The 21,765-nt window shown below is 50.7% G+C and overlaps 3 protein-coding genes across 7 annotated transcripts; 2 read left to right on the forward strand and 1 right to left on the reverse strand.

Annotated features, from left to right (window-relative positions):
• Positions 1 to 133: 133 nt before the first annotated feature.
• On the forward strand, positions 134 to 2,755 carry ATP5MC1 (ATP synthase membrane subunit c locus 1). Of its 2 annotated transcripts, none has more exons than XM_040617368.1 (5): positions 134 to 232; positions 779 to 827; positions 1,414 to 1,491; positions 1,765 to 1,940; positions 2,531 to 2,755. In XM_040617368.1, exons 2-5 carry the CDS (start codon positions 789 to 791, stop codon positions 2,643 to 2,645), a joined length of 408 nt encoding a protein of 135 aa, XP_040473302.1. In that variant the 5' UTR covers positions 134 to 232; positions 779 to 788; the 3' UTR covers positions 2,646 to 2,755. The 2 variants fall into 2 exon arrangements, with proteins under 2 accessions (XP_040473302.1, XP_040473301.1); XM_040617367.1 differs by having other exon boundaries at positions 176 to 280.
• Positions 2,756 to 4,392: 1,637 nt separating this feature from the next.
• UBE2Z (ubiquitin conjugating enzyme E2 Z) lies at positions 4,393 to 16,555 on the forward strand. 4 transcript variants are annotated; one of them, XR_005831376.1, is made up of 8 exons: positions 4,393 to 4,796; positions 6,562 to 6,634; positions 8,422 to 8,609; positions 10,553 to 10,664; positions 11,263 to 11,375; positions 11,911 to 12,001; positions 13,830 to 14,210; positions 16,347 to 16,555. XR_005831376.1 is itself a non-coding variant. In XM_040617441.1 (7 exons), the coding sequence occupies exons 1-7, from the start codon at positions 4,474 to 4,476 to the stop codon at positions 13,998 to 14,000; spliced, it is 1,071 nt and encodes a 356-aa protein (XP_040473375.1). In that variant the 5' UTR covers positions 4,393 to 4,473; the 3' UTR covers positions 14,001 to 15,351. The 4 variants fall into 4 exon arrangements, 1 of the variants encoding a protein (XP_040473375.1); XR_005831374.1 differs by lacking the exon at positions 16,347 to 16,555 and adding an exon at positions 14,364 to 15,351; XR_005831375.1 differs by lacking the exon at positions 16,347 to 16,555 and adding an exon at positions 14,561 to 15,351.
• An 88-nt stretch (positions 16,556 to 16,643) lies between these two features.
• Positions 16,644 to 20,989, reverse strand: SNF8 (SNF8 subunit of ESCRT-II). Its single transcript, XM_040617442.1, has 8 exons — positions 20,904 to 20,989; positions 20,350 to 20,400; positions 19,653 to 19,791; positions 19,163 to 19,267; positions 18,361 to 18,433; positions 17,568 to 17,709; positions 17,326 to 17,400; positions 16,644 to 16,886 (listed from the first exon to the last, which is right to left on the reverse strand). Exons 1-8 carry the CDS (start codon positions 20,955 to 20,957, stop codon positions 16,749 to 16,751), a joined length of 777 nt encoding a protein of 258 aa, XP_040473376.1. The 5' UTR covers positions 20,958 to 20,989; the 3' UTR covers positions 16,644 to 16,748.
• Positions 20,990 to 21,765: the final 776 nt, after the last annotated feature.

The raw sequence follows: 21,765 nt of genomic DNA on the forward strand, positions 1-21,765 counted from the left end.
TCTTGAGGACTTCCAGGCCGTCATCCAATCAGCAAGCACACAGTGAAAATAACTAGCCAATAGCGGCCCGCGTAGTGACACCGCCCTCCCGCCCCGTCCCGCTGTCCCGGATGCTGGCGGGAGGTGCTCGCTCGGCCGCAGCCAATCAGGAAGCCGGATGTTAGCCCAGGATGCCGCGCGCCGCGCAGGGCGGCAGCCAATGAGCGCGGAGGACGCGGGGGGACACGGCAAGGTGAGCCTCTCGCAGCCGCCGCCGCAGCCCTGAGCGGACCCCGCGCAGGTGGGCCCCGCTCCTGACCCGCCCGCCCCGGGCCCCGTCGCGCCCCGTCGCCAGTGAGGGAGGTGCCGCTGGCCGCGGAGTTGTGCCGGGCTTGGCCGGCCCGCGGGGTCGGGGCTTGGCCGGGCCGTGCCCTTTGCTGGGAGGCGGCAGCCGCCGAGGGCGCGACAGGCGGTGGTGGTTCCGCTGTTCCCAGGCCTCCCTAGGGCATTTTGTCGTTTTGGGCTCGGGCTGGCGCGGCTGGCCCGCCGTGGGGGGCGCGCCCCGTGCCGGGGAGGCTCAGGGTCAGCCCTGGGAAGGCTCCTGAGGAGGATTAACTGGGGGAGGGAGGCGGGGGGACACGGAGCCGCGCGTGGGGGCGGTGGGGAAAGCCTCGGGCACGACTCGGTGACGGGGCTGCAGGTAGCCGTGTGGTGGGCCAGTCCCGGGAGGAGGGTGCTGGCTGGTGGCGGTAGCATTGGGATTCCCAATTCCCTTTCTTTTTCTGTTTATTTGTATTAGATTAAGCAAAATGCAGGCTCCTTTGGCTCTCCTCAGCTCTCCAGCTCTGGTAAGTTGCCTGTCTTAAGAGGAGTATAATAATGCCTAGTGGGCATGGACGATTGTGAAGGTTTTCTGTGTGTTGCTTGGTTCAAAACGCTGTGCCGACCACCCTCAGCTGAGGTGGGACTGCGCAAGCTGGTCATACCGAGGATTTATCAAGGAGGGGAAACAAGGTGACCTCTGGTGACCAGAGTGATACCTCCCATGTTAATAGATGTGCAATGAACTGTAGGCCCAAGGGCGTCTCCAAAGATAAGCTAAGTGATTGTCACAAAGGTACTCAGCCACCCCTTTCATTTAGGTATGAATTAGGAAGAAAAGATAGGGAACTGTAGTAATAACTAAACTGCTGTAGCAGGTGTGACACTGTGCTACATTGGGTGGTCTGTGCTAGTGTTGCTTGTGGACTTAATCCAGCTGGCTAAAACAGAAATATCCCCCATTTGCACGTGCCTTTGCTTTTTAGTCTTATTTCATACTTAAGATGTTTTCAGGAATTTCTAAGACTGTTCTTCTTAAAATAACTGCTCTTCCCTGAGGGTTAGTGCGGCCACATCCAATTATAGGAGTTAATTGTCTGTGTTTTGCTTCAGTTCCGGTGCTGTTCCAGGGCCCTGGCCAGACCAGTTTCAGTGTCTGTTTTCAGCAGGCCGGAGGTTCAGACTGTACAGGTGAGACTTTTATGTGGTAAGCTGGGTCCTGTGTTTCTGTACTTGCTGCCTGTGATACTTGATGGTTCCTCCTGAGACAGAGGAGTAAGTTTGTGTATCTAGAGGGTGGGTAACATGGGGACATGGCTTCTAGGCCAGTTTAGAGATAGCTTAGCAAGCTTGGCTGGTCTTGCTCTGCCTTGAGTAGAGGATAAATGGTGAGCATGTTTTAATAAACTTTTCTATTTATGATTAAAAGTGTCATTATTATGTTTCTTCTCCTATGCTCTACAGCCAGCTGGCATTTCCTATCCACAGCTGACCCGCCGTGAGTTCCAAACCAGTGCCGTTTCCAGGGATATTGACACTGCTGCTAAGTTCATTGGTGCTGGTGCTGCCACAGTTGGGGTGGCTGGTTCAGGAGCAGGCATTGGGACAGTGTTTGGCAGCTTGATCATTGGCTATGCCAGGTAAGTAAGATGCTAGGCTGGCTTGAATTTATTCCCTTCTTCCAGCACTAAATTTGGTAAATTAGTAGAGTTTTCTTTGCAATATATGTCCAGCTCTACACACATAGTATATATAAGCAGATACTGTGTTTAACTGAAGCAGTCCTCATTGGACTATAAAATAGTTGTTATAATTCATTATTCTCTTGAAAGAAATAGTAAGAAAGCACCTGAATTGTTTGAATCCACCCTGTAGTTACTTCTAAATGATGCAGCTGCTCTGTGGAGCTCTGTCTGTCTCTAGAAGAGATGAAGCACTAGTTGTTAGCAGGAACTGTTGCTTGGTACCACCAGGGCAGGTGAAGCCAGCCTTCAGGCTTCAGTGTGTCTACATCACTAAAACCAGGGAAGAATTATGACTTTCTCATTCCAGCCAGTAGTTACCTGCCATAAAACTGGTTTGTACTCCAAAATACATTGCCTGTGTGACATAATCCTGTCTTTCTGTGATACAGGCTCTGGTTTGGTTTTTTTTTTTCTCACCGTGGATCTTTTTGTGTGTTTGTTTTTCTTTCCTCTCTGGTTTGTTTCCCCACTTGTACAACATACAGGAATCCATCTCTCAAGCAGCAGCTTTTCTCCTATGCCATCCTGGGCTTTGCCCTGTCTGAGGCCATGGGTCTCTTCTGTTTGATGGTGGCATTCCTTATCCTCTTTGCTATGTGACAACTTCTGGTCCTGGCTGCGGCTTCCATCACTCTGTCCTCTGCGGTTTGAGTCTGCTTCCATCAGAGCGTTCCAGACTGACAATTAAAGAAAAGATTTCTCTAAATAAACTGGTGGCTTTATTTTTTTTTCTTAATTCTTTTTTTTAATTATGTTCTGGTCCAGTGGTGAGGAAGTGTTTAGGTGAGTTGATGTATTGGTTGAAGAGGGTTATATCCCAGGTAGGGGAGGCACTCGCTGATAAAGCAAAAGGGGAGTGTGAAATGGTGGTGGGAGGGGACAAAATCTAATGTGATTTCAGTTAGAATGCCCTTGAACAGCGCAAATCTATACAAAAAATCCCAGCAAGTATTGTCCGTAGTGAAGCAAATATGTCTAGATGAGCTGACAAAGTGGTTTTTCCACATATTGTTGAAAATACTGTGCACCTGTTTTGTCTGAAAGGCAGTATGTAGAAAAGGTGCTGGGTACAGGTGAGTGTGCTTAGAAGCTTATTAATGGTGTTTGCATAACTAAACTACAAGTACACAAGGATAAGCACTGGCCTATCATCTGAATTTTCTTCTTTCACAAAGAAGAGTTGGTTTCAAGGTCACACTATTCATGTGCCTCCTCCAAGCATCAGTTTACACGAAGGACCACAGCTGAATTTTATTTCTTTCCCCCCCCCCCCCCAACAGTTACGTGCTTCAGCTGTCTTAGAGATTGGCGTATACTAGGGAGGAGAGATACTAAAGTCTCACCTGAGTCTTAGACCTCGTGGTAGGACAGCTGTGCCTTTGAGGAAGGTAGGAAGGTGAACACTGTGGGAGGTTATCTGCTTTAGGTAATTGAATTAATGCAGCTCCTCAGTGTGCTTAAAGCCCCTGGAGCAGGATTGTGGCCTCCCTGGGGATGTGAATGGGGTGCAGGCAGTGCTCTGTCCAGAAGAGCTGCTTATGCTCTGGCGAGGGGAAGGGCCTGCGAAGAATTTGACTCAAACTGTTCTGCGGCTTCTTGGAGGAACAAAAAAGAGCTCAAGGGAGACTTGCTGGTGGAACTAAAAAGGAAAAATCATAAGCAGGTGGCCAGGCTGGCTGCTGGGAATGAATGTGTAACCCTACAACAGTAACACTGCGCTTTGGGAATCGTCGTGGGGCGCAGTGGTCTGCGTGTCTCAGGAACACAGCAGTTGCTGGTAGCACAGCACGTTGCGTTTATTCTCCCTGATACGTATAAAAATGGGCATAAATAACTTCTTGTACCCCTGGCAAAGCGACTGTGACCTTGAAACTCAAACTGTTTGCGTGCAGCCGCAGCGTGCTGTAGGTACCCGAGTGTCTGGCAGGCGGCGCGGGGTGAGGGGCCCCGGCGGTGTCCTACGGGCCACGGCGACCCCCCAGCGCTCCGGGCGGGCTCTGTCGCTTCCTGAGGGTGCCCTGAGGGGCAGGAGAGGGCTGGAAGGCGGCCCGGCCATGCCTGCGCAGGCTGAGGCGTGCTGGGAGCGAGCCTGTTGCCGCAGAAAGGTTGTTTTTCCGCCCAAAAAGCCGCAAACTAGGATTTGTGCCGCCTCCAGCCCCGCAGACATCCGCCGCGGCAGAGGGCGCGCTGCTCCCGGTGGGATACTCTAGCCCAGGGTTACGCGTCTCTGTGGAAGGGGCGCTCTGGCGCCAGTGCAGAGACTCTATGGTGGCTGGGGGGAGTTTGCGCCGGTAGTGGGAGGGGGGAGTGGGGGCGGTGCCGCTCTGGCCGGCGATCGGTGGTGGAGGCGGGGAGCGGGGGCCGCTCTGGCCGGCGGACTCGCTGGTGCGGAGTCCCGGAAGCGGCGTTCCCCGAGGCCGGGCGCGGAATGGCGGAGAGTCCGGCCGCCGAGGAGGCGGCCCCGGCCGCGGTGCTGGCGGCGGCGGGTAGCGGCGGAGCCTCGGCCGGCCCGGGCGGGGGCGCGGGGAGCCCCGGCGTCTTCATCCCCGCCGAGTTGTGGGCGGCGGCGGGCTTCGGTGCTGCGACGCCGGGCGCCGGCGTGGCCCCGGGGAGCGGCGGGGCCCCCATCGCGGCGGCGGCGGCGGCCGCGGGGGCCGCGCTCCTCACGCACTCCGCCTTCTGGGACCCTACGGTTAGCGGCGACTGGGATAGCGAGCGGCCCAGCCCGGCCTGCCTCCTGCGGATCAAACGGTGAGAGAGCCTCCCCGCCCTGGGCCCGGTGGCTGGGCCCGCGGCCGGCTCCGCTGGCGAGCTGCGGGGTGGCCCCGGGCCTGGCCAGCTGTGTGGGCCGGGAAACCCCCGGGCTCTGCCCCGGCTTGTGCTCGGGGGGCTGCCCGGGCGGAGGGCGGGCACGGGCCAGAGGCTTGTAACGGGGCAGAGACACCTGGCTTGTCTCCAGTAACCTCGAGGGGGTAATGGACCCCCGGGCCTCACCGTCCCCTCACCAACAGGCCTGGAGACCTGGAGGTGGGCCTGGGGACAGGCCCCGGTCCCCCCCTCCCATGTCCCGGGGTGCTCCTGGGAACAGTCCCCAGTCCCCACTGTTCTCCGGGACTCCCCTTGCCCAGGTGTTTGGGTGACGATGGAATCTCACACCTCCCTTTGCCCTGGAGCCGTGGACCCTGGTATCACCATCCAGGGTCTCTTTCTCCATCTGCAGTTTCTGGGGTGTTTGGCAGCAAAGCTCCTTGGTGTGTGGCTCCGATCCTGCCCTCGGGATCGCTAGCAGCTCCTTGGAGGTGCTGTTAAATGGGGAGGGGAGCAGGTTTGTAACTCCCGTTAACGGTCGAGTTAAGTTTTTTATACTTAACCTGCCTGTAGTGATCCTTCTTCCTGCTGATGCCCATCCGTTTGGTTGCTCTGACTTTTTAAAGGTTCATCTGGTTAAACCTGGTGTGTCGATAGCCTTTAATATAGCAAGCAGTCTTGTATTGTTAGAAATGCTGGCACTGTTTCAACAAGTTCTTCCTCTTCCTTCAGAGCAAGTATTGCTGCCTGCCAGGCTCTTGCTCATCCTTGTTCTAGAGCTTGTATAATGTCTTCCGAAGATGGCACCAGCTATTTGGGCAGTTTCCAATCCAAATGCCAGAAGCACTAACCTTGTAACAGTAGGCAGGAAGGCGAGGCTCTGCTGTTGCTTTTGCATTTGTTCTCACCTTGAAACCTCTGAGCTCTAGTTGCTTCCGAAATGGGAAGGTTGAGTGGGAGCTTGTCCTGGAGCTCACTGCAGCTCTGGTTGTGGGAGGGAGGTTTTGGGTGAGGGAAGGTAATAGGTGCCATTCGATTTATCTGTAAATTGCATGGAGTTGTAGGTGATTTATTGTTTTTCACTTCATTTGGTTTGAGTCCCTAGAGAAACAAGGCTGTTGTGATCAAGCTGTGTGTGTGCGTGCATTCTCACCTACTCTTGAACCTGCTGTCTGATTAAACCCAAATTTGTCAGAGCGGTAACGTTCTCAAAGGCAGTTGAGTCATGGTATGTTTGGGGAAAACCAAATGACTGGGTATATAAGAGGGATCCTGTAAATAGTCTGAGTGTGGAGAAGGAAAACACAGGGAGGAGAAGTCATCCTTTAAACAACAAACTTCACCTAGAAGAACTTTCAAGTGATTACTTTAGGGGAAGTTTATGGTTGAAGTTCTACATGCTGGAGCTGATCCATGGTGAAATACAAGACAGCAGTTAGTCAAGGTGCACTTGTTCTGATGTCTTGTGTATTGTTTTCCTGAATGCTGCTCGTGCCCTTGAAATGCCTCAGCTGTTCTGGGGGGTAAGTTGAAAGAGCCCAGCCAGAAAACAGAGGCAAAAGAAAAATGTCTAGCTCTTTACAAGTTTCTGTCTTAAAAGTCTGTCCCTTTGCATCTGTGCGCAGATTTGTCATCTAGAACGTTCAGTGCCTCAAGGGCTGATGAACGCCAAGGGAGATCTTGACTAATTCCTGTTTCCTTTGTTCAGGGATATCATGTCCATTTACAAGGAACCGCCCCCGGGAATGTTTGTTGTGCCTGATCCCCATGACATGACCAAGGTAAGAGAAGATTTGGAGCTGCTTCAACTTTCCACTTCTCTATATGTTGCTGCTGATGGCTGCTTTAAGGGTTTACCCAAATGGAGTATTCCCTTCATGTTTTGAGAGAAGTCAGGGCGAGTCTTGCAAAAGCATAATGAAGTTCCAGTTTTCTTGGTGGCATTGCGATGGGCTGTATTTATAATGGGAGGAGGCTCTCAAGGAAACTGGCTCTGTGGAGAGATATCATCACAGGAATCCGAGGAGCTTCCACAGATAAAGCCAGCTCTGCTTTAGAGGCCCTGTGAACCAGTGGGGTACTGATACAGCTCGTTTCATCCTACTGATGCTTGAAAACAATCAACAGAGCAGCTCAAAGGAGAGCTCTGTGGGAAGCTAGTGGCCATGGGGGGCTTCTCAGAGAAGCTAGAAATGAGAAATGTCCATTAGCTACAAGCAGTGCTGGAGTATCTGTAATCCACCTGCGGAACCTGGAGATGTTTAATTGTGAGCTGGCAGTGAGGTGCGTCCCTGCAGGCGGGCCCTGTCCTGCTGCGGAGCTGCCGGCTGGGTTCTCACAGGTACCAGGGTCGCGTGCAGGTCTGACCCACGCTCCCACCACATCACTGCCAACAGACCTGCTCTCTAGGGACACGGGCATGGCTACGGCTTCTCCTGCCCCGGTTCTTCCCCTCCTGGTTCTCGGGTTTTTCCAGGACTGGGAATTTCCAGTTATGCCAGAGAGAATGCAGTGAGCTGGGAGGCAAGAGGTTGCTCAGTGTTCTTGATCCAGTGTGTTTCTTGGCTGGTGCTGCCCTTTCTTTAGCCAGTGTCACCTGGTCTGGCCACGCTGGTTTCTGGGTGTTGTATGTGCGTGTGTGTGAGGTTGCTTTGTTTTTTCCTCTGCTGCACACTTCTCCCACCCCCCTGACAAACGTGGCATCCCCCAAATTCCCCCTCCGTGTAAGTGCCTGCCCGACCTAGCGCCCCTGGGGTTTTGGAGGTAGCACAAAGGGAGTGTCTCTGCACAGCCAGCTCCCACCTGGGGCTCTTGCTGCTGCTCTGGCTTCCCTGGTGTAGATAGCTGAAAGCACCAAAATGCCCTTCAACGGAAATGCGGGTTTGTAGAACACCAGCCTCAGGGCTTTTAACTGAAATCCTGGGGAGGTAAGAGGATCATTAAAGGAGACTGCTTGGATGCTCGGGGAAAAAGCTTCCTTAATAGCCCAAAGGGAGTAGATTTCCTGGTATACAATTGGGATCTTGGAGGGTAATTAGCATGGAGAGAATAGGGTCTCAATTTTGGATCCTGGAAGAGGAAATTGAGTGATTGGTTTTAATAAGACCAAATCAGCACAAGACCATAAAATTGAGGAATGCGCAGAAATTCTGAATTTTTTTCTTTCTAAAATTAGATTCTTTTTTTCATGTTTGAGATCTTTTTCCTTTTTTTTTTTTTTTTTTTTTTTTTTAAGCATAGCTTACCACCTGAACTGTGATTCAGTCTGGTTTGGGTTGTATAGAGATGTATGGGAGGCAGCTGTTGTGGACTGTGGCCAAACTTCGCATTGGAAACCTGCTTTGCACATTGAGTGTGGCAGAGGGGAGAGAAGTGCACAGCAGTGGCTCTGGCTAACGAGGGAAGGAGGGAGGGTTAAGTATGGCCTGCACGTGGGTGTGCTTGTGGAAGATGCTGCCTCTGTGCTGTTGCCTGGGTGGAGGTTTCTTGCCTTTGGTTGGCTTTGTTGAGGATTTGACGGTGCTGCACAATTTTGAAGTGGTGCGCAAGACGGGCTTTTGTTTTCCAGATTCATGCATTGATCACAGGCCCATTTGACACGCCTTATGAAGGGGGTTTCTTCTTGTTCCTGTTTCGCTGTCCTCCAGATTATCCCATCCACCCACCAAGGGTCAAACTGATGACAACGGGAAATAACACAGTGAGGTTTAACCCCAACTTCTACCGCAATGGGAAAGTCTGCCTGAGTATTCTAGGGTAAGAGGAGACTTTGGCTGTTTTGATGGGAGATCAGGAGGTGGCTGCAGGCTGTGTTCTGCCTCACGCATCTTTCTCAGCACATCGTGCCTTGATGTTGCCCCAGACGCGTGCTTGGATGCACCTTTATGCTTCTGCGAAGTCATGTGCAGAATCAGAGTCTTAAAGCGGCACAAATTCCTCTACTGACGTAAGAGCCTAACTTGTGTTTAAAAGCACCTGAGAACAGAGCAGGGGAAGCATGAAGTTCAGTGGATGCTGCCGCTTTTCTCCTGCTTCCCCTTGCAAAGCCTCGGACCAAGCACTGCATTTCTTCCGCTTTTGCGCTTTGCAGCCTGATCCTTAATGTTCTTTGAATGTAGGTTTTTGTGGTTTTAATTTCCTCTCTCTGTGTGGGTTTGAAAATAAATAAATAAAATTAAAAGCCACTAAGAACTTCCTTGAGAGCCATTTGACTGCTCTGGGCTTCCACTTACACGTAGTATGTGGGGCTGAGCGCTGGGTGTAATGATTTACAAGCGCTGCTCCCATGATGCCTGTTCAAACAGGCTCCACGGCTGCAAATGCTCGTTATTCACCTGCCTGATTTTTAAACATGTGTAAGTCCTGGCTGATTGAATGGCTTTTACAGCTCTGCCAGAGGAACCCAGGCCATGGTGTGATACTCCCAACCCCAGCTGCAACAGTTTCAGTTGCCAGTAAAGAAAGGCTTTTGCTGAGACTCTGGACTGGTGCAGCTGGGTTGTGAGTACCTGCTTCCTTCTGCTGCAGGGAGGCAGTAACAGCGGCCAGGTGAGGAAAGGGCAGCAACAGCTTGAATTGCTGTGGGGATTTGATCAACCAGCACAGTCTGAGTGCTGATGTGGTTGTGACTGCCTTTGCTGGTATGGTTTCAGCAGTGCTTTGCATGTGCCGCTCACACCGAAGTTGGTGCAAGTAGCTGATACCAGTCAGCTGATAGGTGCTGGTCCAGGGCTGGTAGAGGCACATGGTGCTGGGAAATACCTTGCTCAGTGTAGAAGTCTTCCTGATCCAGTGAGCTGGATGCCAGCACCTGCAAAGCACTGAGGTGTGCAGGGCACGTCCTTATCTTGGAGGTCTGAATGCCCAGCAGCTCCCGCGCAAGCTGCTGCCTTGTGGCTCATGCAATTGTAGCCCTAGCGTGGAAGCTAAATTATTGAAGAGTGAACAAAGAGCTTCGGCCTTAGCAGAAATGGGAAGCGCAGAGGGAGCTGCAAATGAAAGGATTTAGGAAGAGCATATATGGGTCAGCACATCCTTGTTCAGCTCACAGGGAGACAGGTCTGTATCTGGAACTAGGATATTAAGGGCAAGCAGCAGAGCAGCTTTTTCTGCTTGTGCTGTTCTGTGCGAAGGTTTTTGCTACCCTGTGTGTATGAAATGGGCATTCCTATACTTATTCCTGTAGTAGAGCATCTGTTAGTGCTTTTGATGGCAGTCCTTGCGCTGAGTGTCTGTATTACAGACTGCACAAGCCATGGTCTTGTTTGAGTCTTGAAAATCAGATTTTAGTTCTTGAAAATTGTTGGGTTTGACTTATGGTAGTGCTGGGAGCTTGTGTTGCTCCAGGCAGCTGTGCAAAATGATAGACATAGCTTTAAAGTTCCCTGTAAAATGCTTGGAAACGTGTTCTTCCTCAACTCGTGTGATGCCCTGTGTGCGTTAGCAGTGGAGTGAGGTTAGCCAGCCTCTCGTCTTGCTCAAGTACTCATTTGGTTGAGAGAATAAACTACTTTGACCCTGAAAACTTGCTCAGTGTCCAGTGCTTCCCATATCTGTAGCAGCTGTTTCTTTTTCTGTTGCATTTCTGTAAGAAGTAAATGTGGTTTCCCGAGCTTTCTGATCCTTGGCAGTTGGAGGGGTGATGCTCACTGAGCCAGTCCTGCATTGTTAATTGATGCTTTTCTGTTTTGATGCTTCAGCACTTGGACCGGGCCTGCATGGAGCCCAGCACAGAGTATCTCTTCAGTCCTCATCTCCATCCAGTCTCTGATGACTGAGAACCCTTATCACAATGAACCCGGCTTTGAGCAGGTGAGAGTTTGAGGTGGATCTCTCTGGTTCTGCAGCTATTTCTCTTTTCCCTCCACATCTTGCTCCTGGTGGCAAATCCCATTCTGGAAACGGGGACAAAAGTAGGTTATGTTGCTTGGCTCTTTTTCAGCTTGCTCTGCCTCTAGTCAGAGCTTGAGGGGGAGTTGCAAGCCAGCTCTGAACCAGAGGCTCCTTAGCTCGCCTATATGTAAGGTAATAGAAGAACACGAGGCATTTGAGAAGTATGGGATGGCTCTTTGTTTCTCTGCTACATGACTCCTGAAATGGCTTCCCTGGGACATTTAGTCATGCGGGAACCAAACTACTCAGGTTTTCATGGTCTCCAGCATCTCAGAGAGAGGCTGATTTCTGTGCTAACTTCATCAGTTGACCTGTCTCCACAGCTGTGTGAGTCCAAGGCTCTGGAGACAGGTAAAATCTTGCCAGCTTTTCATTTGCAGTATGAACTAGCTCAGCATACACAGAACAGACAGAGCTGTAGTGGGTTCATGCACCAATGAAATTCATCAGGCCCAGGAGGGAGAGACGAAGAGCCATTGCAGTTGCGTGGACTCACTGGCCCAAATTCTGTTTCCAGGAGAGGCACCCTGGGGACAGCAAGAACTATAATGAGTGCATTCGGCATGAGACCATCCGAGTAGCAGTGTGCGACATGCTGGAAGGGAAGTGTCCCTGTCCTGAGCCGTTACGGTATGGAAAAGAGGCATGGAGGGAGCATAAGAAAGTGGTGTAGGGAAGCAGGATAAATGTACCTGGCTGTTATTCCTGAGATCCTGAGAGTTGCTTCAGGGAAGTCTTTTAACTCTGCTTGGTCCTGCAAAGAGTTGTTTTGTTTCCCCTGAAGTGGATGGCTGTGTCTCTGTGGTGCCCAGGAGCTGTGCATTGACAAAGCCTGTGTTATTGTGCACAATGGCTGCATCCTCTGACTCGTGTTTGAGAATAAATGTGCCTTGTCTTATAGAGGAAAAAAAAAATATCTTGGGCTGGGGGGGGAGCACAGCTGTTGTGGAATCACGTGCAGGCTCTCTTCAGCTGCAGTGATGCTGCAGTTTGTTTCACTCTGTGTCCTGCCTCACTGTACCCTGTTAGCTGACTGGGACACACTGTATGGCTGTCCATGCTGACAACGTGAACTGGAGTTCAGTGGGATGGGGTGACCCTGGATGATGGTGTGAGTGTTGTAACACTGTCATTTTGTGTTGATCATTTGCTGTCTTGCATGCAGGGGCGTGATGGAGAAATCCTTCATGGAATACTATGACTTCTATGAAGGGGTGTGTAAAGAGAGACTTTATCTCCAAGGACAGACAATGCAGGTGAGTGGCAGACAGTTTTCCTGTTGATAACACACCGCCTTAGATAAGGCTGACAAACAACAATGTGCGGCACATGGGGTGGATCTGGATCTTTTCTGTGAAATATGTATTCCAACTTTGTATCAGCCATGAAACTGAGACGTTCCTGTGGATAAAACAGTATAATTCTCAAGTTCAGAGTATGCACGCAGTTTTTCTGTGTTAGATTTTCAAGGCTGTTAGATTTCAGAGTGCTGGACCTGACACCCTCCCCAGGCAAGCAGGTACTTCTCTCAGCGGTGGAACTGGCACAGTGTGTTTTCATGCAGATTTGATGTTAAGCAGGGAGGGTGCGTGCAGGTTAACCAATGCTGGTGGCAACTGAACTTCATTGCAGTATTTTCTTGTTGGGTTGCTGCTAGAGTTTCTTGTTTTCTGAGGTTCTTTTGCTCACACAGCAGGTAGGAACTTTTCTCTGACACCCCTAGTTCTGTGAGATGAGATTGAAAGTGGGTGACTGAGTCAAGTTACTGAGGAGGGAAGGAGTGGGGGAACACTGTCAATATAGCAGACATATCTAGACAGGTTGAGTTACAGGAGCTTGTTTCTGCAGGAAAGTAGACATTAAAGAATAGATTACAAAGCTAATTTGCATATGAATAGGTGTGTCTTCCTCATCAGCCACCTCTTGTCTGACTCGTTGAGAAATTCCACTGCTAAGGAAAGATGGAGGTGGTTGATTTAATGATTTTGTCTCTGAGCCCTTTTTTCCTGTCAGTGCATCGCTGGCTGTGTAATTCATAAATTGAAAGGACTCCCAGAACAGGAGAGTTCATGTTTGGAGTGACAAATTCCCATAAGGAAGGTCTGTGCCTGACTTACAGCTGCAGAGAGTACTGAACTGAAGGCAGCGAGTGAAGTTTGGTGACATTAGAGGATTGTCAGGTTTGGTTCCACTCTTGTCTCTTCTTCAAGGAGCCAGGACTCAGTTGCTTTTCTCCAGGGTTTATGAAGATCACTGTGTTGTGCTCAGTTCCCAGAGGCAGTGACTGCCATGGCTGGTTTTCTGCTCGCTTGTAAATAGTAGTGCAGGAAGCATGAACACGTGCTGGAGAGATGGTTTTGTTGTCTTCATTACCCTGTTTTTCAAACTAAGTCGCTCCAGGCTCAGTATCAGTTAAGTGCATGCAAGACGTGCTGTCTTGTTAACTTTGGGGCCACATGTTGGCTTGTACCGAAGATTCCCATCAGGTAGGACAGCGTAAAGTGCACCAGCACCTTATATAGCCCTGGCAGTGTGTCTTTGACCTGGGAAGGGCGTGAAAGCAGCAAATGCTAAATAATCTCCAAAGACTTTCTGCCTCTGACTTGGCTACATCTCAGCTGGGGGGCTTGGTTTAAAACGAAATAGCGATGCTTTCATTCGGGCAGGGTCTGTAGCACTAGTACAAAGTGTGGTCAAGCGTTCTGGCTCCTGGATTTTAGAGGCTTTCATTTGTAATGTTTTCCCTGCCTCCCTGGAGTGATCTTGAGACCAAATCTTTGGAAGTAGTTTGCTTCCTCAAATCTGGGAGTAGAAATTCAACCCATGTCTGCTTGGCCTTTCATCTGTTTCGGAAGTTTGCTTAGGTTTGTAAGGTTTCCCAAAAGAGACTCCACACAGAAGTTATCAGTCTTCAACCTCTGCCACGACAGTGGGAAGTTAAGGGGCCTCTCCATCATAAGATGGAATTTAACCCTTAAGCCTTTGATAATTTGTTGCCCGATTACTATGCAGCTCTCTCCTTTGTGCCTCTTACCAGATGGATAATGGTCTGTATTAATGGGCTTATCTGTGGTTTTCTTCCAGGATCCTTTTGGTGAAAAACGAGGCCACTTTGACTATCAGTCCCTATTAGTGCGTTTGCAAGGAATTCGGCAGAAGGTGCAAGAGAAACACCAGCAGGAGAATACAGAAATAGACTCTGAGAGCAGCTCCTCCGAGACAGAGACAGACACTCAGGGTTGCTCTAAAGCTTAGAGCTACGGTAACAGTGGAGAGGCCAAGCCATGGGGATGTTCTGTCTTCACACTCTAGAGTACCCCTGACAGACTCGACAACCAAACCAATGCCAGAGCGGAGGAAACTGCGGGATATCTCCTGTCTCCTTGTACTGCTTTGGTGGATAACGCTGAATGAGAAGACTTCATGCTAGACAAAGCCAAGCTTGTGACAGGCTACTCTTAAAAGGTACTTACTATGCTAGAAAGCCGGAGCATGTGGCATCAGGTTATTTTTTGGAAACACCTACACTGGTTGGTTTTTTTATTTTTTTTTTTTTTTTTTTTTTTTTTCCTCCATTTGATTAAAGAATGAGATCTAGACTGCAAATCCTCTTTACAGCTTTTCTGTTCCTAGACAGTGAGCCCTTTCCTGGGGCCACGCTGAATGTGGAGCTGTAGCTGTGGGAGCGCTTTGATGAGTCCAGGGTATGACAGGGCCCACGCACTGTGTGCCCAGGTGAAACCTTTTTGTGCGGGTTGGGAGAGATGGAGCCTCTCTGCTCTGTGGAGCCCATCTACTTGATGTCTTTCTTCTAGACACTGTTCTAGACAGACCAAAGATAAAGAGCAGTGGTGGAATCTGGGCTCCTTTCTGAAAGCTTTACTCAAGCCCTGGGTGACTTCGTCCACTGAGACTTTGGGCACAGAGGGGTGGATGCAAAGTGGAAACAGCAAGAATCCATAAATCAAGTGCAGGTGTGTTCATCCTGGCATTTTGGGGAAGGGAGGGTGAGAAAATCATTGTTCAGAGATGGGGGGAGCACTTAAAAATAAGCCTAGTTTGTGTATTTGATTTGAAGTTAGCATTCTAGAAATATTTTATTCGGGCTGCTCTGAACGGAGCTGTTCTGTTTCCTTAATTGAAGTACTCTGCTTTCCACCTCTCTGATCAGTATATTATTTTATTTGCTTCCTTCTTCCTCCTGCCACCTCACTCGCTGCTGCTACCTTGATCCATCAGATTGAGATGCTAGGATAAGGGGCAATTCTAGCTAAGGAAGCCACTGTTCACGGGCGGAGTCCTTCGGAGGTGTATGCCTTGTTACTGATAAATTCCTTTGCCAAACTTGGCTGAGTCCAGGCGAGCCGAGTGTCGTAAAGTTTAACACTTCAGTGTATTTGACCGTTCTAAAGAGCAACTTTTTACTGAGTGAAGGCCACCCTCTTGGAGAGGTGTCTGCTGGCTGTGAGTGCCATTACATCAAAGATGTATTCAGTGTAACTTGGGTGGAGGTGAATTACCGTTTCTCCAGGCAAATGAGCCTGCTGATTGATTGGAGCAGTAGAATGTTTTGTTGTTAAAGAGCTTAATCTATACTTTTTTTTTTTTTTAAATAATTTTTATGGGAGCTTTGCTAGAAAGCTAAGCACAAAGTTGCACATTGTCCTGGGCCCTCTCCCAGTTCCCTTAAACACCTTCCCACCAGCTCGGCCCTGTTTCAGACTCCTGATGGTGGTGGGAGAACTTCCAATGCAGTCATCTTCTAAAAAAAGTGCAGAAAGAGGGGCCAAAAGACCCCTGCTGCGTGCTGTACGAGAAAGGCAATGCCCCATGCGTCACTGAATTATTTTCAGTCTCTGTGATTTGTATCAACTCTTGCAGAACTCAGAAGCCTGCACACTGCTGCTTAAGCAGCTCTGAAAAGCTGAAAGGTGGAAACATTTCTGAATTATTTAACAACTTGAGAACCTTTTTTCCTTTTAGCAAGCAAACTCCCCTGGGTCTGTCATTGGCTTGATTTAGACTTAAACCCTGTCTTCCCTCAAGGGAAAGCTGAACTTACATAGGACTCACTCAACACGTAACACCAGAGGAGAGTGACTAAAGTGGTGTTCAGCTTGCGATGAGGTCTCGGGGAGGCAGGGGGTCTCCCGAGAAGTCATGAGCTGTGTGCTACTTTACCGCCTCTGTAATCCCATTGTAAGTGTCACGTTGTTTTTCACCATCCAGTATCATTGCGGGTAGAGCTGTGACTCTGCTGCCTTCCCAAGGCAGAGCTGGTTCTGAAATCTGTTTGTGATGCATGTGGCGTTACCATCCACTGATACAACGAAACAAGAAAATGCCTTATTGTGGACACTATTCACATAACTAGCATGTGGCTGTAAAAGAGAAGCATTAGTTTTATAGCTCTAATGTTGTCCTACCATTTCTGAATGTTTCCATTTCAAAGTGACAATCCTCAAATGACTGCTCTAGGCAGAGATGTTTTAGCAACAGATTTTTAGACCTGAGTTGAAAATATATGCACAAGAGTCACTCTAAGATACCTTGTTTATATACTATTGTACATAAGATTTTTTTTTTTTTTGTGCAATAAAGTTTGTTTTGGCAGAATCTAGGCTGTGGTACTCCTTAGTGGAACAACGACTCATTCACAGAGCAGAGAGGACTGCAGAACAGTTTCTCAGTGTCACTGCTGGCTCCAGGATTCTTTAGCCAGAGTCACATTTGCATCGTCTGAGACTGCAGTTGCAAAAGCAGCTTAGATAATTTCCTTGTTGCTGTGACAAGGTATTTAGTTGCCTGTAATGGTAAGTGGCATTTCCACCCACAACAGAGGGGACGATTCAGAGGTAAGCAAGTATGAATTAGTCCTGGTAAACTTTTCAAGCTAGACACTTTTTACAAAACTTTTATTTCAAGTCCACTGTCCCTGTGTTTCAGGTGATATGCAAATAACCTCACAGGAAGAATTGTATACAGGCACAGAACATGTAGCAGTCAAGGTATTGCCTCCTTGGCTTCCTCTGGAGTGATTTCCTGAGAGTACAGCTCCGTAAAGAGAGCGGGCAGCCAGTACTGAGGTTCTCCTGCTGCCTGCATATCCAGCCAGGCCATTCCTTCCTTCAGCAAGTGTTCCTATACAGACAGAGCGGAAACTGTGAGTGAAACTTAACTAAATGGCTGAGAAGCCATTCACAATAGAGGGCTGACCCCATATTTATTCGAGGGTAAGGGAGAGCGTAGAGTTTGGGCTACAGTAATTTTTACTCAACTTGACCAGGAGAAATATAGTTCAGACATCCAGCCATGCCCATGTTTGTGTAGGACCTGAGCTAAGAAGATTCAAGTTTTAATGGAGCTTAGCGAAGCCACAGGAATATATGCAGCTACTGAGATTCCGCTTTCCTCGCTCTGCTTACGCAGCACGTACTCTGCCTTTGGTCAACCAGCAGGCTTAGTATCCCCTGTGTGTGTTGTGATAACATGTCCCCGGCCAGGTGTCTGCTGCAGGGCTGCGCGAGCAGTCACTCTACATTGTCACTGAACTCCGTGCACGTGAGACCTTCATACGTACCAGCACTTGCTTTGCACGTTCCGTCTCCCACTTAAGACTGGACCTGATCTCACTGACTGTTACATAGCCCTTTTTCTGAAAAAAAGAAGAAAAATACTCTCTGCTTATAGTCAAGAATTAAGTCCATAGTTTAAAAGAGTGTGGACAGTTTTGCCTGCAGGCCTGGTCTAATCAGTTTCTCATCATGGAAGCAATAAGGTTCTTTCAAGGTGGTTGTATTTTAAAATCTCCTGGCTCAATACCTCTGCCAGCTGCAAGACGACAGTGTGATCCATGTTCAGTTCAGCTGGCACTGACTGGATCAGATATGTTCCGCCAACAGGGATAATCCCAAAGCCGTTCCCCAAGACCTTCAGTTTCTTGATGGCACGAAGGAGATCATCCCTGAGAAGCAGAGGTCAGTGCAAGGCTTTAGAGAGCCTCTCTCAAACTGCACACTACATTCTGTAAATGAAGGCTTGATGTGCAGAAGCTATGGGCAAGAACAGCCCCTTGGAGCTTGCTCCAGTTTCAGGTAAACAACAGCTGAATTTTTTTTTATAAAGCAATTTAGAATTAGTGTTATTATATAAGTATATATATTATACAGGTATAGTATATCTGTGCCCCCCTTCAGAAGTGCAGACTTGCGTTAGACACACACTGGTGGCACCGGAGCTGCAAGTGTTAAACTTTAAGATTCAGCCCCAGTTTGTGATCATGGCAAGTTGTGTCCTGAAGTCTGATTCTGTAATGATACCCGAGTCCCTCCCTTACAGCTCGGGAGCCCAGAGCCGCTCCAGCAGATTGTGGCAGTAAGAGAGCTGGATTTTCAGGGAACCAACTGTCTCCAGCTCAAGGCAACAGTCCTTTACACCTTAGGGCTCCCAGAGAAAGCACACTGCTGCTTTCTGAAATGGTTAAGTCATTAAATGTGGATCATGTGTAAGTGACTCCATTGACAGAAGTCAAATTTGGAGTCCCATCACAGCTGGAGATCAGTCACCCCCTTTTCTTCCCCAAATCTACTTGATTCCCCTTTACGCAGACACTCACTGGCTGACATCCTGAGCAAACTTCCCCCTTCCCTTCAGCACTTGCTGATGAAGTTCTTCCAATGTTATCAGACCTAAGAGTCAACAAAAGAGGACAGGAAAGCATTACTGCATAGCAATACGATTACTCCAGCAAGAGCAGTCAAGGGTCTTTTGTGCGTTTGCCACTGGCTCACCCCTGCCTTCCATTTTACAAGTGGCTGTTCATTGTTCCCAGAATCAAGCACTGGGTGGGATAAGCACTGAGTCCCTTCTGTTCCCAGGACTAACATGCGGCAGTCAGCTGTTGCCTTTTCCCACAAGACTCAGGCTTCAACTGGCTTTGCTGTAGCCCAGTCCTGGTCTCAGATTGCCCCTTTGGAATGAAGAACATCTACTACCTTTTCATTAGGCACTTATCACTGGTATTCCAGCTCTTCTGAATATTGCTGTGATCCTTCGGAGACAAGCTTACTGCCAGGTTCAAAGCAGTAACCTGGCAGTTTTGTAATCCTTCAGGATTGTCACTGACCCCCACTCCTTCCCCATGATACTGTGAGTTATGGTTTTGTTACCTAAACAGGGCAGAGCTCGTTGATTTCTGTAGGAATCACTAAAGCTGGCTGATTATCAGTGGTAGCTGTAACGTGTTGTAGAAACAAAATGAGGCTTTTGAGGAACAAGGAAGACTTAACTGCCATCTTGGTAATTTGTGAGATCTAGTAAAGAACGCTACACAGAGCAATGCAACTCATTTTCCACAGCGAAAAGGTATCTGTCCTCCTATTAGCTGTATCTCAGAGAAACCAGAGTGGGATCCTCACCTCCATTCCTGTGTTTCAGAGCCAAGCAAACTTCAATGATCTGCACACCCAGCTCGTAGTAAAAGTCTCCAACTCCCAGCATCTCTGACCAGAATCCTTTACCGGCTGTGAAGTGAGAAAGGGGAAAGCAGTTGGAGCACTGGGCAAAATATTCTTCCTTAACAGTTACTGATGTGAAGCAGGCTGCTCACAAACCTCACTGTGAGGACTCAGGTCTGTTAATGAAAAGTCTCCACTTTATAGAATCATAGAATTGTTTGGGTTGGAAAAGACCTTTAAGATCACCAAGTCCAACAGTTTTGGTTATCTCCACCCGTTTTCCTCCCACCCTTTTAAGTAAACAGCACCCAAAAGTACACTGCACCAGTTCACAAGCCCTGTGAGTCAAAACCCCATCAGCTTCGCTCGGGGACAGCTGCCACCAGCTTCAGTGCGACCTGTTTACAGTGAGAGATCAGCGAGGTCGTTAACCCCCGTGCCTGTTCCTCACATGCCAAAGGATCCACTCCGATCGTTGCACACATATCCTGGAACTGGACCCGGAACTCAGGGTTTTTACGGATCTCTTGCTTGTGCTTGCTAGCAAACTCTTCTAAGTTGGTCTTAAACATGTCCAGCTGCTTAGACATCTGAAAGAGAATCGCAGAGAAGCGTTTCTGTGTTCGCGCTTATTTAATGTGGTTTTTCTGCCAAGGCAGCCCACACAGGCACTGAGTGAGCAGAATCCTCAAGAAACACTGAGGTCTCTGACGTGCTGCCTACCCAGTGCTGATGGCCCCAGTGGTCTTAAAGGAAGGAAACAAGATAAAAATCACTCAGTGAAATCAGAATTCTCCACATGCACACTTTTAATACTGAATACAAACCAGTATCAGACCACAGTGGAGATAAGACAAAGCGAAGGCCAAGAGATAGGCTTGAGGGGGGCAGCAGTGACCCAGTGATGTACACAGAAGCAGTTCTACAGAAATGAGATGTTGCCGAGGTCTCGAGAAGGGAGGCAGTGCAAGACTTGCAGCAAACACCCCAGCTCTGTGCGGGAAAGGCAGCCTAACGGGTGCCGTTGTTACCCACGCTGCTCATGGGTAACGCTCCGGACACCAAAGCAGAGCGGGAAGCAAAGGCCAGGTTTGGGCTGGGCTCACAGCCAGTTATTGCTGCTGCCGGGGCAGCAGGGGAGCTCCCACCTGGGCGAGCTGGTCTTCGGCCAGGACCGTCCCTCGCTCCTTGTACTTCGCCTGCAGGAAGAAAACAGGACGATGGAGGCAGTGCTGCAGGGGGACCAGAAACCAGAACTGGATGAGAGAGATGCTCCGTAAGGATGGCTGAACCAGGAGGACATGCGGACCAGTGCCCTGGGCAAGCAGGGAGCCCACCGGGGATGGCAGATGTGAGAACAGGGATGGCCCCACACCGAGCCTGGCACCCCCTGCCACAGGGCTGAAGGGTCCTGGCCCCCCTCACAGGGTACTAATGGCGCTGGGCAGCTCCCACCACCCAAGACCGGGGGTCCTGGCCCCCCTCACGCGGGACTAATGGCGCTGGGCAGCTCCCTCCACCCAAGACCGGGGGTCCTGCCCGCCTCCGCAGGGGCCCGGAGGGTGCTGCCCCGTCCCAGCGGCTCTGGTACCCCTCCACGGGCCGGGGCCGCTGCCCACGGGCCTGACACCCCCCGCACCGGGCCCGGTCGCCGCCCCCCCGATCCCGCCCCCCTCCCCAGCGAGACCTCGACGCCCCTCACCTCCGCGAGCTTCTTCTTGGCGATGGCGCCGGCGCCCACCCCCCGCCGGTGCATCCCGGCCCCGCCGCGCCGCGTGACGTCATCTCCCCGCGACGGGCGGGGCGACGCACGGCAGGGGCGGGGCCGCGCCGCGTGACCGGGCCCCCTCGTGTGACAGGGCCCCCCCGTCACCCCTCCCGAGGGCGGGGGCGCTGGGGGGCCCAGACCGCGCGGGGGGTCCTTGTGTGTGTGTGCACGGGGGGAGGACGAGACCCTGCTGGGGTTGGGTCCCCCGGGGGGGGAGGCCCGTTTGCGGGGGGACGCTCCGTGGGAGGGGTCCCCCCCGGGGCGGGGGGGTTGCCCTCACTGGAGGGGGGTTTCAGGCTCCCCCGGGGTGGGGGGAGCCCTGTTCGGGTAGGCATGACCCCCCCCCCCCCCCCCAATAGATTTGAGTCCCTCTTTGGGGGGTCACCTCTTTGGGGGTGGGGGGAGTCCGCCTCTGGGGTGGGGGGAGCTCGGTTCGGGTACAGGTGGCCCCCCGAAATGGAGTTAAGTACCTGTTTGGGTAGGGCCCCCCCCCCCCGGGTTGGGGGTAACCCTCAGTGGAGGGGGATTCAGTCTCCCCCGAGGTGGGGGGAGCCCCCCAAACGAACGTAAGTCCCTCCTTGGGGGAAGGGGTCCCCCCGCAGGAGTGGGGGGCTAGCCCTCAGTGCAGGGGGGCTTCAGCCTCCCCCAGGGCGAGCCCAACTCAGGTAAGCCTGCCCCCGCAGATGGAGGTAAGTCCCAGTTTGGAAGGGGGGGTCCCCTCTGTGGGAGGGGCCCCTCCACGCTGGGGGTCAGGCGGGAGGGCGAGCCGGGGGCGCCTGTGTTGGGGCAGCCCAGC

This window comes from Falco naumanni, chromosome 18, assembly GCF_017639655.2.
Source record: "Falco naumanni isolate bFalNau1 chromosome 18, bFalNau1.pat, whole genome shotgun sequence".
Taxonomy (NCBI): domain Eukaryota; kingdom Metazoa; phylum Chordata; class Aves; order Falconiformes; family Falconidae; genus Falco; species Falco naumanni.

Bases quoted from the DNA above. Each gene is read 5' to 3' on its own strand.
- ATP5MC1 (XM_040617368.1), top strand. From the start codon at position 789: ATGCAGGCTCCTTTGGCTCTCCTCAGCTCTCCAGCTCTG. The intron at 828-1,413 runs GTAAGTTGCCTG...GTTTTGCTTCAG, and splicing joins TCCTCAGCTCTCCAGCTCTG to TTCCGGTGCTGTTCCAGGGC. The intron at 1,492-1,764 runs GTGAGACTTTTA...TATGCTCTACAG, and splicing joins CGGAGGTTCAGACTGTACAG to CCAGCTGGCATTTCCTATCC.
- SNF8 (XM_040617442.1), bottom strand. From the start codon at position 20,957: ATGCACCGGCGGGGGGTGGGCGCCGGCGCCATCGCCAAGAAGAAGCTC. The intron at 20,401-20,903 runs GTGAGGGGCGTC...TTCTTCCTGCAG, and splicing joins CCAAGAAGAAGCTCGCGGAG to GCGAAGTACAAGGAGCGAGG. The intron at 19,268-19,652 runs GTGAGGAACAGG...CTCACTTCACAG, and splicing joins CGGAGTGGATCCTTTGGCAT to CCGGTAAAGGATTCTGGTCA.
- UBE2Z (XM_040617441.1), top strand. From the start codon at position 4,474: ATGGCGGAGAGTCCGGCCGCCGAGGAGGCGGCCCCGGCCGCGGTGCTG. The intron at 4,797-6,561 runs GTGAGAGAGCCT...TCCTTTGTTCAG, and splicing joins TGCCTCCTGCGGATCAAACG to GGATATCATGTCCATTTACA. The intron at 8,610-10,552 runs GTAAGAGGAGAC...TTGATGCTTCAG, and splicing joins GTCTGCCTGAGTATTCTAGG to CACTTGGACCGGGCCTGCAT.